The 13,316-nt window shown below is 35.8% G+C and overlaps 1 protein-coding gene across 4 annotated transcripts in view; it reads right to left on the bottom strand.

Moving 5' to 3' along the window:
• TRPS1 (transcriptional repressor GATA binding 1) overlaps nt 1-13,316 on the bottom strand; it is a 280,066-nt gene that overhangs the window by 12,962 nt on the left and 253,788 nt on the right. For all 4 annotated transcript variants that reach the window (XM_081326199.1, XM_081326200.1, XM_081326197.1 and 1 more), the window contains one exon: nt 3,361-3,483. In XM_081326199.1, the coding sequence (XP_081182325.1) occupies nt 3,361-3,483 (123 nt within the window). The remainder of the gene's footprint in view (nt 1-3,360; nt 3,484-13,316) is intronic.

The following is a 13,316-nucleotide window of genomic DNA, read 5'->3' on the forward strand; positions in this document are numbered from 1 at the left end:
TGCCCTTGCATCAACTAGAAACTTAGCAGCTTGTTTCAAGACTAGTATTTGAAATGGTTTTATCTTAGCTCTGTACTAACAAAAATAAATGTAGCTACAACTTATTACCTATTAGCATTGACATTAATAATTGACTCCCTTTAAGCCAGCTTTTAAAAATCCCTAGCTGCCATCCATAGCAAATTGCAACGATGCCAAAATAATGACACATGAGTGATGATGTCACCACAAAAATGACTCATGTCATGACATTTGTCATAAGTATGTAAATCACAGTGTTTGGGTGATAATGTTGTCATTTGTTTCTCTTGCCTCCTCCAACAGAGGTCCATGCCAAGGAAAATTATTCTAGTAGTTATTAGCAATTCTATATTTTTTTACTACTCCCCCCAAAAAAGTTTAAAAAGGAACCTTCAATTGACAAGCAAAACATTGTTGCAATAAATTAATCACAGTTACGTGTTACAGCAGGGGTTTCAAACTCGCAACGTCACGTGATGTGTCATGATGTATTGCGACTTTTTTTCCCCATTGACAGCAGTGGGGTGGGCGCACTTTTGCCATGACGCATCTGGCCCACGGGCCAGCAGTTTGACACTCCTGTGTTACAGGTTTCATCTATTAGGAAAATATGTCTGCCAGGACCACTGCAGGATCTGGCTACCACTTCAATGGTAGCTCCATAGTTATGGAATATTATTCCCTGGAGATACCACTCTAATGGCAGAAAGTGAAGAAGAACTAAAGAGCCTCGTGTTACGTGTGAAGAAGGAGAGTGCAAAACTTGGGTTGAAACTTAACATTAAGAAAACCAAAATCATGGCATCCGGCCCTCTCAATTCCTGGCAAATAGATGGGGAAGAAATGGAGGTAGTGACAGATTTTATTTTCCTGGGCTCCAAGATCACTGCAGATGGGGACTGTAGCCAAGAAATTAAAAGACGCTTGCTCCTGGGGAGGAAAGCCATGGCAAATCTAGACAGCACACTAAAAAGCAGAGACATCACCCTGTCAACAAAAGTGCGTATAGTCAAGGCTATGGTCTTCCCAGTTGCAATGTATGGCAGTGAAAGCTGGACCATAAGAAAGGCTGAGCGCCAAAGAATTGAGGCCTTTGAACTGTGGTGCTGGAGAAGACTCCTGCGAGTCCCTTGGACTGCAAGGCGATCAAACCGGTCAGTCCTAGAGGAGATCAACCCTGACTGCTCTTTAGAAGGCCAGATCCTGAAGCTAAAACTCAAATACTTTGGCCACCTAATGAGAAGGAAGGACTCACTGGAGAAGAGCCTAATGCTGGGAAAGATTGAGGGCAATAGAAGAAGGGGACGACAGAGAATGAGGTGGCTGGATGGAGTCACTGAAGCAGTAGGCATGAGCTTAAATGGACTCCAGAAGATGGTAGAGGACAGGAAGGCCTGGAGGAACGTTGTCCATAGGGTCACGATGGGTCGGATACGACTTCGCAGCTAACAACAACAACAATTCCCTGGAGATAATATTGACCCCCACCTTTTCCAGAAGACCCTAAATTGTGGTTCTGTCTGCAGGCCTGGGGGACCCTAAACTGATTCAGAGCCATTCAAGTGGTGGGTAGTTGCCAATGCAGGGATGCAAGGGAGGTGGGATTCTATGGGTTTTATGCTTTTTATTTTTTACTTTTTAAGCTACCTGAAGTCACTGTGTAGGAGTTTGGCAGCCATATAAATTTTGTTTAATGGATACAACCTTCTGACCCAGTTCAAACAAACAAACAAATACGCTAAATCAAAATATAAATGAGCTGTGTGCTCTTATCTTTGCTTTGTTTGGCTCTTTTTTTCCTCTTTACATGTTGCAGTCCAATCCATTTGAGGTTAATTAGATATAATTTTTCCATTTTAGCTAATGTATGACACAATAACACAACTGAAATGAGCCAAGGCCTTTTAAAAATAAATGAATAGAACCTTCACAAAGTGTGAAAACTAGTTAAAAAAAAAGTGAATGTTGATCTCTAGATTACTTTAGGCCAGTTTTCCTCCATTATTGGTAAGGTTGAGAAACACTAGTTTAAGCCAGCTAATAGCTGAAGATTCCTATGAATTCAACCCTATCCTTTATAGAAGAATCAGATCAATTTAAATCAGAAACAGAAAACTTCCTGAAGGTTTTCTTGCCTTTCTGATTTTGAGCCAGGCCTCAGAGCCATTAACGTAACGATGATAATGATGGCATAATGATGCCATCAGCAGCAACCAAACTCAGACCGGCTTATTCAATATACAGCTGCAAAAAATAGGCTGAAATAAGTTGAAGATCAGCATGGATTGTCTAAATTTACAGAGTGGTTTCATGAGAATAAATTTAAGGCTAACAGGAAAGGAAGTCTCGCAAAGTCTTGGTACTATTTGGATGTTTAATCAGAAAACAGGTAGGAACATCCACCAAATGATATACCCCATTTTAGAATTAACACATTATAATTCATGTTCATCTATTTAACTATTTATATAGTTAACCCTCAAGATGCATACATTGCTTAGGAAACCAAGGGTAGTGCTATTTCAATATAGTCCTATTTCTTTCCCTCTTTCAGATCACCTGGGAGATTGATTGATTAATTAACTACCTTCAAGTCAATGTCACTCTTAGCAACCATATAGGTAGTTTTTATCCATAATGAACCGCGATGGTTGTCTTAGCTTGGGTGAGCTTTCTTGGAGTATCCTGGGGGTATACAACCTTGGCATACATTCCCAGAGTCTTTCACTCAACCCTTCCAGGAATCAGGAATCAACCCCCCCCCATGATAAGGAGCTTAGCAAGACTTGAGGGTATTCTGGGAATAGAGGGAGAAATTAAGTAGTCTTCAGAACATGCATATTTATGTTTTCTTATATGGTTCCTTTCAATTAGAGATATAAGAAGCTGTCTTGCATTAGAGTTAGAATGTTCTTCCTTTTAAGCTTAGCACTTTCTATATGACTGGTTGTCTGTTTCTAGGTTTCCAAATCAACCTGGAGATATTAGGAACTGAACTTGTCATAAGCTCAAACTGCATTACTAGCTTCTCTGTCATAAGAAGAAAGGAATCTTGAAATGTTCTTTTTTCGACATAATTCTGTGCACTTCTTGTGTGAATGAAGGAAATAGCTCCATTTTTATTTTTATTTTGTCTCCAAGTAAATAAATGCCTTGTTGGGCATCTCCAACACTGATTCCCCTCTCTATGGCATATCAGCATCTTCCATAATGAATCACATCTGATTCTGGAGTGACCACACTGAAGAAAATGTGCAGTTAGGAAATTAACCACAGCTGCCCAACTTCAGCTGAGTTGCTGAAAACCTTCCCAATATAAAACAAGCAAGTTCTTCCTACCGAATGAAGCTTCTGGTAGAGACCACACGCATTGCAGACATATCCTCCATTTGCGTTCTTTCGCCAGAGTGAGGTCTTTGTGGTCAGGCAATTGGCACAAAAAACACCCGAGCCTCTACGTCTCTAAAATTGGGGACAGAATAAAGAAAGAAAGAAATGTCAAAGGTTAGTTATGTGATCTGTAAATATGACAAATGTACACAACAGTTTTCTATTTAGCTTGATAGTATAAAAATCACACTGCACTGCACTTAATGCTGATTTCCATGACAATTTACCCTGCAGTAATGGATCACGTATCAAGAAAAACTTTTGTTTTCCTCTAAAGCTTTAACTTGGTAAAATACTGGATTTGTGCCTTTTAATGAACAGATTTGGTGCCCTGAATTTTAAGATTCTTTTGGGAGGTCCTCTTAGGAATTTTTTTTCCCAGATTTTGAGTTATTTTAATGGTGTGATCATTAACAACACACCTAAAACATAAATAAAAATCTTTCCAATTAATTTCACTTTACATATAGCCTTATTTTGGTTCTTAGAAAGTCTTTCTATCTCTTTAACAAGATGCAAAGTGTTAAATTACAGGCTAACATAATTATAAAAATCACATATGCTGGTTTTTATTTCCTAAAGCCAAATGAAAGCATAGCTCAAATTCAGTACTATGAAGGTGTATATAAAGCTCTACTTTGGTCATAAAACTACATGATGTTGTCTCATCAGCAGATGGTGTAAAGCATACTTTTAGGAATGCAAAGTGAACACAAATGAGAGTGTGACTGAATTCCACAGCTTTCCTAATCCTGCAACTGAGAAAGATGGGTTAGATTTCTTCCATTGTATAAAGATATAGTTCATTCTGGTGAAGAGAGTTTCAAAGAAGAAGAACACAGCAAAATGAAGCATAACAGGCTGACTTTATGGACATAACTTAATAATTATGATGTGGCTATTTCTCCCTCTTTTAAGGAAAACAAGACTTTTCAAGTTTTTTTTAAATATAAACCTTTATTAAGAGTTTTGCACAACTGTGGAAGGGTGAACCATTTCAGTAAAAAAGCTTAAACTTATTTTTGTTCTAAATTAAAAAAAAATTACTAACCTTGTAAATCAAAATTTCAAGACTTCCTCAAATTTAAGCAATTCGTTTAATTTTACTCCATACTGTAGGGAAGGAATGGTGGTGCCAAGAAAGTACAATGGTTATAATTGTACTCTGATACATTTCAAATGGAAAGCTTTTTGCAGACATAATTTTGGCTTGGAGCATGGAACACTTTCTTGGCATAGAAAGGGCATTTGATTCATCGGGTGTTTCGCAATGTATCACTAAAAAGACCTGGTGATCAGCCAGTTCCCTATAGGGTAATTTTTCCATCCAGATGTAAGCGCTATCAGAGGCCCTCGTCAGCTAAACTAATTAGGATCTTGCATTTGCTGATGGCTGCTCGCTTCTAAAGTTTAGCTTCCCCATTAATCCACTATACGGCAAAAACATAGGAAACACAGAGGATTGAGGGCTGGTAACCTACACAGCTATACAATTCTAACATATGCACAATATTTTAGGAAGATTGAGTTCGGTAAGAACTGAAGTCAGACCAACAATTGCCCTTTTAAATCACAAATATAGTGTCATTAGTGTAGTGAGTTGGGTTTCTTTAAGTCGAGCTAGTAAAATCAAGAATGCCAAAGGAATAATCAGTTCTTCCGTCTCTGCCTCTAAGCTCAATTGCACTTAATCAGAACTATAATTATGCTATATCTCACTCTTTCACCTAAATCTCAAGTGCAACTGGATTTGATCTGTATAGAATAGTCTTAAGTAGCTTCAGATTTATGTTTAACATGGTCAGTTTGCTTGTTTGTTTAAATACATAAAATGCACTCCCTGAACCAAAATAATATAGAATGCACGCTAACCTAATAGCCTGATGCTGGTCTGTGAGTTTGCCTAACAAGTATCTAAAGCCCTTTTTAAAAACTCTGTAGACTAGTTTATCCACAAAAAAAGCTCAGCCGATTGCCAAATACTTTCTTTGGAGATCAATAAACTTTTAGTTAAATGAGATTACAGTTATGCATGCAATGGAATCTAATGGAAACTCTTTTGCACAGCCATCTTTTGAATCTGCTTGAAAAACATCTCAGTCTTGGGGTGGGAGGGATTTGGGGATATATTGTAAAATTTTGTTTTTGTAAAACTCTTTAATAAAAAAAAGAAAAGAAAAACATCTCAGTCTTGTTCCAAATGTTCTTAGAAATGGTATAGACAAGCAGAGGCACGATAAACAGGGTGTATACTAAGTGTGAGTTTTTCCATGCTATACAAGTTTGATGGTTATTTGGCATTTTTTTAGAGACCAGATAATTGTTTTTAACAAACAAGTATTAATCAGGAGTTGACAATTTACAATTTTCTACTATATGTTGTGCACACGTACTTTATGTATCAAAGGAATAGGGCATTAATTATGTAATTGTGATCACCCGCTTAATTTTCTGAAAACTCATCTCATGCATTTCCCCAATTATCCTGAATTAATATCTCATTGCAGCCTTTAGTTGAACTTTAGTCTTAATTATAAACAAAGGAAGCATGAATATTTATTGTTTTGGATATATGTATTTATGCATTTTCAAAAAAGATGTGAAATTTAAAGAAAGAATTATAGCCAGAGGAGGTGCATTTATTTTGTACAATAAGCATGGAGGTAAGATCTAGCTTAGCTGGGATGAATGAATGAGTATCAGATTTATGCTTTGGAAATATATACTTGAAATGTTAAATTCAGCTTTTGGGTAAAACTGACATCTGCTACTACCTATATCCAAATCATCGTAATATAAACTTTCTCCTTTAACTGTAAGTAATCTTACTTGATTATTTGAAAGATTATGTAAAAATAGTCAGACATGGAAATTATTATGAATTTTTTGTCTGCTAAAAGAATGGAAATAACCTCCAAAGCCGGGGGGTGGTGGTGGCGGTGGAATCTGCCCATACATTTCTTCTTGCTACACAGAAGATGGATTGTTGTGGAACTCATTATGTTAACCCAGTTATGAATACAGAATGGATGTAATATTAATAAAGGATAAGTGGATGCTATTTATTAATTTTTGAAATCACTTGTTGGAAAGCAAGATAAATCAGGAAACATATTGTCCGTTTAGAAATATTAACTGTTTTTGAGCTGGTTTGTTGTATGTCAAATGGTTATTTTGTATAATATACACCATAAAAACTGGTCAAGCTGAAGAATAATATTCTAATTTTGAATGGTTACCAATTACAAGAACTCAAGTGATGTGGTGACAAGTGCAAATATATTTAACCTATAATGTGGTCTTCCTTAAATGGAGATTGTTCAGATATGCTTTAAGTAATCTTAGCTCCAAGTATTCTTTACTGCTCAATTGTTTGCATCAGCTGTCAGCATTCAATTAACCAAAGCCAACAGCTTTGTAAGTAGATTCCAAAAATCCTTCAATGTAAAAAAAGAAAACAGAAACCCAAAACTCTATTCTTGTTAAAATTGTTGATTCCTTTACAAGGATGTGGGCAGTGCAATGACTCAGTGGTTAAGATGCTGGGCTTGTCAGCTGGGAAGCTGACAGCTCGGGTTTGAGACCCGAGTGTCGCACAACAGGGTGACCACCCCTCTTCACCTAGCTCCTGCCCACCTAGCAGTTCAAAAGCATGCAAATGTGAGTAGATAAATAGGTACCACTTCAGTGGGGAGGAAACAGCACTCCGTGACATCATGCTGACCACATGATTGCGGAGATGTCTTCAGACAGCGCTGGCTCAATGGCCTTGAAATGGAGATGACAACCACCCCTTATAGTTGGCAACAACTAGAGGAGTAAAATCCACAGAGTTTCCTTTCCTTTCCTTTCCTTTCCTTTCCTTTCCTTTCCTTTCCTTTCCTTTCCTTTCCTTTCCTTTCCTTTCCTTTCCCTTCCTTTCCTTATATGAGAATGTGAAATGTGCTATTAAGCATAGTTTACATATCTATGTACAATTTCTTTAATATTACACTCTTTTGTTCAAGGTAACCCTATGTTCATGTCCTATATTAGATAACACAGCTATTTGAAAAATTGCCAAAGTGAAGTATGTTATGGGAGACAGTTCAATCCAGTTTAGGTTTAGAAACATAATAAACAAAAACCTGTATCAAAGAAGTGAAGAGTTGGGACTTTGGCTTTACAGAGACTGATCAGGTACAAAAGTCATCCAATTATACATTTTCACAACACTTATGATTTCCAGATCTGAAGCTGAAGTTATAAATCAGCACAAGAAAGAATGGGACACATTATGGACCAGCTACAGATTTTAGGGTTGTTTGACATGAATGTTCTATATGGTGCCTGGTTTTGACCTTTTAGCTTAAACCATACATAAGAATATGCTGAGTTTGTTGCTCCTTTTTCTACACAGTCTCTTAAAAACAGCAAGAGGAAGAAAGCTATGGAACTTAGCAGCAAATATCTTGATGGAATTGAATCTTTGGAGATGTGCATGATAAAAAGCTGATTCTCAATGCATTAGCATCGTGAGTTGAGACAACTCTTCTAATGTGTATTCTTTTTCCTTTTCCAGAGTGTTCACCGATAAGAGTATTAATTCAAGCCAAGAGTTTACCTAACACATTTGCTTTCCAGCCCTCCTTGAATGTTATTTCCACTTTCAAACACAAATTTCAGAAAATACAATTTCTCCTTTCGGAAATACACATACAATGTAAGTATTAATTTCGCAGGCGCACAGCATGGTGGCAACGTGACAAAGGGCTCCTTATGAGCTTGCGAAACACAGTTCAAAGTCACTCCTAGCCATTATCAACAAACTGCAAATCTGTTGAACTGGGTCCTGCTGTATATCCTGGGAAAACTGTGTTCAGTTTCATACAAAATCATATTTTATTCTAGCCATAACAGACTCTCCAACAACAGTTTTTAACATCAAGGAAGCAAGGACTCACGGAGTACAAATGATAGGAATTGGATTTCCTTCAATGCCACTTGCTTTAATTGGACTTATCCATGCAAATTTCCTGTACAGACTTGGAAAAATAATCCCAAAGGATCAATAATTGAAACTATACTTCTGCTAAGTCGATCTTTAATTATGTGAATCCTTATAACGAATACATTATAACAACACAGCATGAAGGGACAGCTACAGTTAAGCGTCTCTTAGTATTTTCCATTTTAGTTCCTAGGTTGGGTGTTTAATATATTAATGGTTTCAAATCACACTGGTTGAAATTTGGCATACAAATTGGTTAGCACAGATGTGAACATTTTTTAAAAAATAAAACTTTCTTTAAATCGGTTCAGCTGTTTATAATTTGAAAGAAGGCCAAATATGATTTTTTAAAAAAAGAAACAAAAATTCCCAAGTTTGCGAATAATTCTTGCCTTTCATAAGTTGAACCACAGCAGCTTAGTTTCCAGGGAAATGCCAACAGAAAGTTTCCTGCTCCATTAATTTTAAGGGAAAAGAGACTTAGCAAAAATAGGGAGGGGAAAACATTTAATCCTGAAGCATATACCTCCTGAAGGATCTTTTTTTTTAAAAAAAAATCAAACTAAGAAACATACTAGAACCATGAAAATAAGTAACTGTTCAACCGGAGGTATTATTTACTCATATTTAAAAAAAAAATCTCGTTTTTAACTCATGTTGGCTCTGTGATTATCAGCCAATTTCAGCCAAAGAATGTTTGTGGGTACTAAAAGCAGGAAGATGTTGAAAGGTGACATTCATTTTTAGCATATAGCTATGACATATTCAACCAATATATGTACGGGAAGCAGACATCAACTTTCTATTAAGATTGCAGGGAACTAATACACATATTTCTTAACTTTTATCCTGTAGCTATTTCAAATTCAGAACGGTCCGTTCACATATGCAGCACCTGAAGCCAGGACAAGAAACAATGGGTAGAAACTAATCAACTATAAAATCGGAGCCAAACTAGAATTTCCTGACAGTTGGAACAATTAATCAGTTGCTTCCAGAGGTTGTAGGTGCTCCAGTACTGAAGATTTTTAAGTCATTGGACAAACATTTGTCTGAAATGTTACAGGAGTTTCTGCTTGAACACAGGACTTAGAAAACCTCCAAGGCCCTTTCCAACTCTGTTATTCTGTTATGATAGAAAGGGCATACATGTTTAATATATTATTATATACCCAATAATGTGAATCACAGCCACCCGTTCTTTAGCTGGTGTTGGATTTCATACACTTGAATTCTTCTCAAGAACCAAGGATATCATAATGTACTGGTGTAGGACATATGCAGATCCAAGCAGTATGACTTTTTGTAATTGACCAATGAAAATGTGGTCAATGAGCAGGTTTTCTTAAGTGTCATTCATAATCTTTTTTTCTTTTTTTTGAATGACACGCAGTGTGCCTATAACCACTGGGTTAGGAATAAGCTGCTTCTTTAAGAAGATATATGGGAGTGCGTTTCCCTCCTTATACCTACTGTGATTTAATTTGGGCATTTCTTTCTTCTATTTTCATACTATTTAACAAACTTTTTATCCTAAAGTAACACATGAATGAGATATCTCAGTCCTGAGAAATTTTTCTGACTCTCACCTTAACTCACAAACATGCATGTTTTAAGAAGACATTCAATGAACATCTCTATAAAGCAGGTCTATGTGAAGCAACATTAGCATGAATATAGCAACTCACTCTGAATTATTAAATCCACCTTTTGGGACTGCAAGCAAAGGGGCTGTGCCTGCACAAACATTTTTGATATTGTTTTACCTATGCTGAATTTTAGACAGTAAATAAATTATTCACAACAGAAACCCATCTTCTTGAATAATGCAAAAAAAAAAACACACCCTGTTATGTTATTCAAATAATATAATGCTAATTACTAGTGTTAGGTAAAATGAATATGAAATATCTTGTCAAGTCTCAAACAGTTGTTTTCCATTAAAATGAACTGTTTCAATCACTTTGGAAGTGTTTCAAATTCAGAACAGAACTGTTTAAAGCTCAAACAATTGAAACAGTTGTCTGAAGCTATTGTTTTATGCTCGTCAGGGGATATTTTGAATTAAAGAGATCCAGATTCCAATAGCTTTATACAACTTTCTAAGAAATATAAAGGAACACCAGTGTATCCCTAGTGGTCCGTTTTGCAGGCACTAAGAAGAAGGAATGACTGCTAATTTTGAAAAAAAAATCCTAATCATAAAATTGGTTTCTTCTGTCTACAAAATGAAAGTAAGTGCTTGTATTTTGGAGTATTTGCACTATTGTAAATATGGGATTTCTCCCCAACTTCCTCAGATTAGTAACAAAATAATTGGTGCAGAAAACACTGTCCTCACTTTGAAATTACATTGGTTACCATCCAAAACATACCTAAATATATAAACTAAATTGTTAGTGAAACATGCTAATATCATTAAAAGGAATATTTAACTAAATAAAAACTTCCAGTGAAAAAATTCAAAGAGGCACAAAAATTACACTTTTTTCAGAAGTGCATATTATTAAAGACTGTAATATCCACCAAAATTAAAGAAAATTATTTTTCTTCATGCACGTTACCTTACAAGATACTTCAGAATATAAATAAAACATATTCCCTCTTAAGCATATAAAATGATATAGGATATGTATGAAATAAGAATGCAGAAATGTATTTAATGTAGATTTTTTGTAATCTTTTAATTTAATATTTCTCAAATCTATTTATGAGGTTTAATAGTATATTGTACTGATAATCACAATATCCCAGGTATATATTAAGGAACATATATAATGCACTACTTTAGGGAAAGCTAATTCCCTCAAAAAATGTGAATAAAACGGATATAGAAATGTAAAGGAGATTGCAGAAAAAGATGTGCAACATTTCTTACAAACTTAAAAAAATAAAAATAAAACAGAAATTCAAATTTAAGGCTGGTATAGAGTAAAGATTGAGCAAACTGGATGGTTTCTGATACCTGTTTTAAAAAAGCAAAAATGAAGACAGATCTTTTAGTGATGATGATGATATTTGGATTGAATTAACATAATAATGCTGACCAGATGGGAAAGCAGGAGATGGGATTCCATAGATAAATGAATCTGTTAGCTATTTCTGGATTTAAGGATGGTGCAGGGATGAATATGGAATGACATCAGACTTGAGAATGTCCTCCCTTCCTAACCTTCCTTTGAGCAATTTCCTTAAACTGGATACTTGATGTTATCTCCTGATTTTTTTTGCTTCTTAGCCAGAATTAATCATGTCAAGTAACATTCTACCATTCCCTTACATATCCCAAAGTTTACTTTAACAATGTTTGTTCAGAATGGGTTCATTTCAAAGAAATGAAAGCTGAATGCAATAGCTATTGGGAATTACAAGGAAAATGCTAATAGTTATTTTCTATGAGGATAAAAGACTAAGATTTTTTCCCCATGCAATTTTAGATAGGTTAGATTCCTATCCTCAAAGTTGTTTAAACTGAGTAAGTGCCATGCTGTCAGGTGAAAGCAACCAGGTCCACATGTGAAGGATTAAATTTATTGTTTTATTGTTTAAGCCTTCTCAGACTAATGGTTTGTACATGGGTTAAACTAGAATAAGGTTCAATGGTATTCAAGGGGTTGGACTTCGCCTTATGACTATGTAAAGACTCTAAACTAATGCCTCACTTGACTCCTCCTCCTGCTTCTGCCAGTCATTCTCCAACACACGCAATCCAGTGCTATTTATGCTTCCTCAGAAGAAAGCAACCTTATTCTATTCAGTGGGGCTTAGTCTCAAATATGCGTTAATGGACTACTAGAATTATCGTGTTATTTTACTGTAGCATGCTGAGGAAAAAATCCTGCAAAGTTGTAAACAGGATACTGTGTTTGAACCAATTGATTTAGAAAGTTTACTTTAAAAAAATTATATTTTTCCAATTATGTTATAACCATTCAGAAGCTTCAGAAATGGATTAACGATGTAATGTAGTGTAATATAAGGTATGATATTTAAACTGCTCATTCACATTCTCTCATTCATGTGGATAAGAAAAATTACAAACTATGTTGCAGTGAACTATTGTTATGAATCATACCTGAAAAAAAGCATACTAGTGTACACAAATGCCCTAGCTCTATGTTTTAGAACAATAGCAAAAAAATGAATCTTTGGATTAGTAAGAAGGGAATATATTCAGATACGTTTGCTCCAGATCAAGGAAACAATCAAGGTACAAATAATTATTAGGTACAAATAAGAGACATTTATAACATTGGTCAGAGTTGACCTTGATACAGGCAATTCTTAATGGCATGTTGACACTGCAAAAAATACTGTAGACTACGGCTAGTCGAGGGTTCAGCAATCTGGATATGTCATTTTCTCTCCATAAAAGGACAGAAATCATTCAGTCAGAATGAAACCTTCAGTGGGTTATCCTTGTTTAAATCTGGTCTCTCTGTGTGTATGTATGCTGTGTTTGCATAGAATTAGAAAGCAATCCAGCTATGCTACCCAGCCAGCCCTCTGTGTCTACCTCTTTATATCACTTACACATGGATGCAGTTCCAAGGAAAGGAAGTAGTTGCTTTAAGGAGTTTGCAAACAGATGCAACCTGTTCACCTTGTATGCTTCAAAAAACTTTTTTTCTTTCAAATCGAAAACCCCTGCACATCTGTATTGCTGCACAATCTTAAGGTTATGCAAGTCTCATGTAAAAAATAATAATAATTAATCTTAATTGTGGGCTGCCTGGTCAGAACGGTTCTGGGATGAATACAGATTAAAAGCTTAAAACACCCGTACAGTAATCAAGAGGAAAAGGAAAAGATGACCAAACAGTGAGGCAACCTATACAATAACATTAAAACCACTGCACCATGGATTCCCACCAAATCTTAGCCCAGCACTTTGGAAAAGAGACAGTTGGTCAGA

This window comes from Vipera berus, assembly GCF_964194415.1.
Source record: "Vipera berus genome assembly, chromosome: 3".
NCBI lineage: Eukaryota > Metazoa > Chordata > Lepidosauria > Squamata > Viperidae > Vipera > Vipera berus.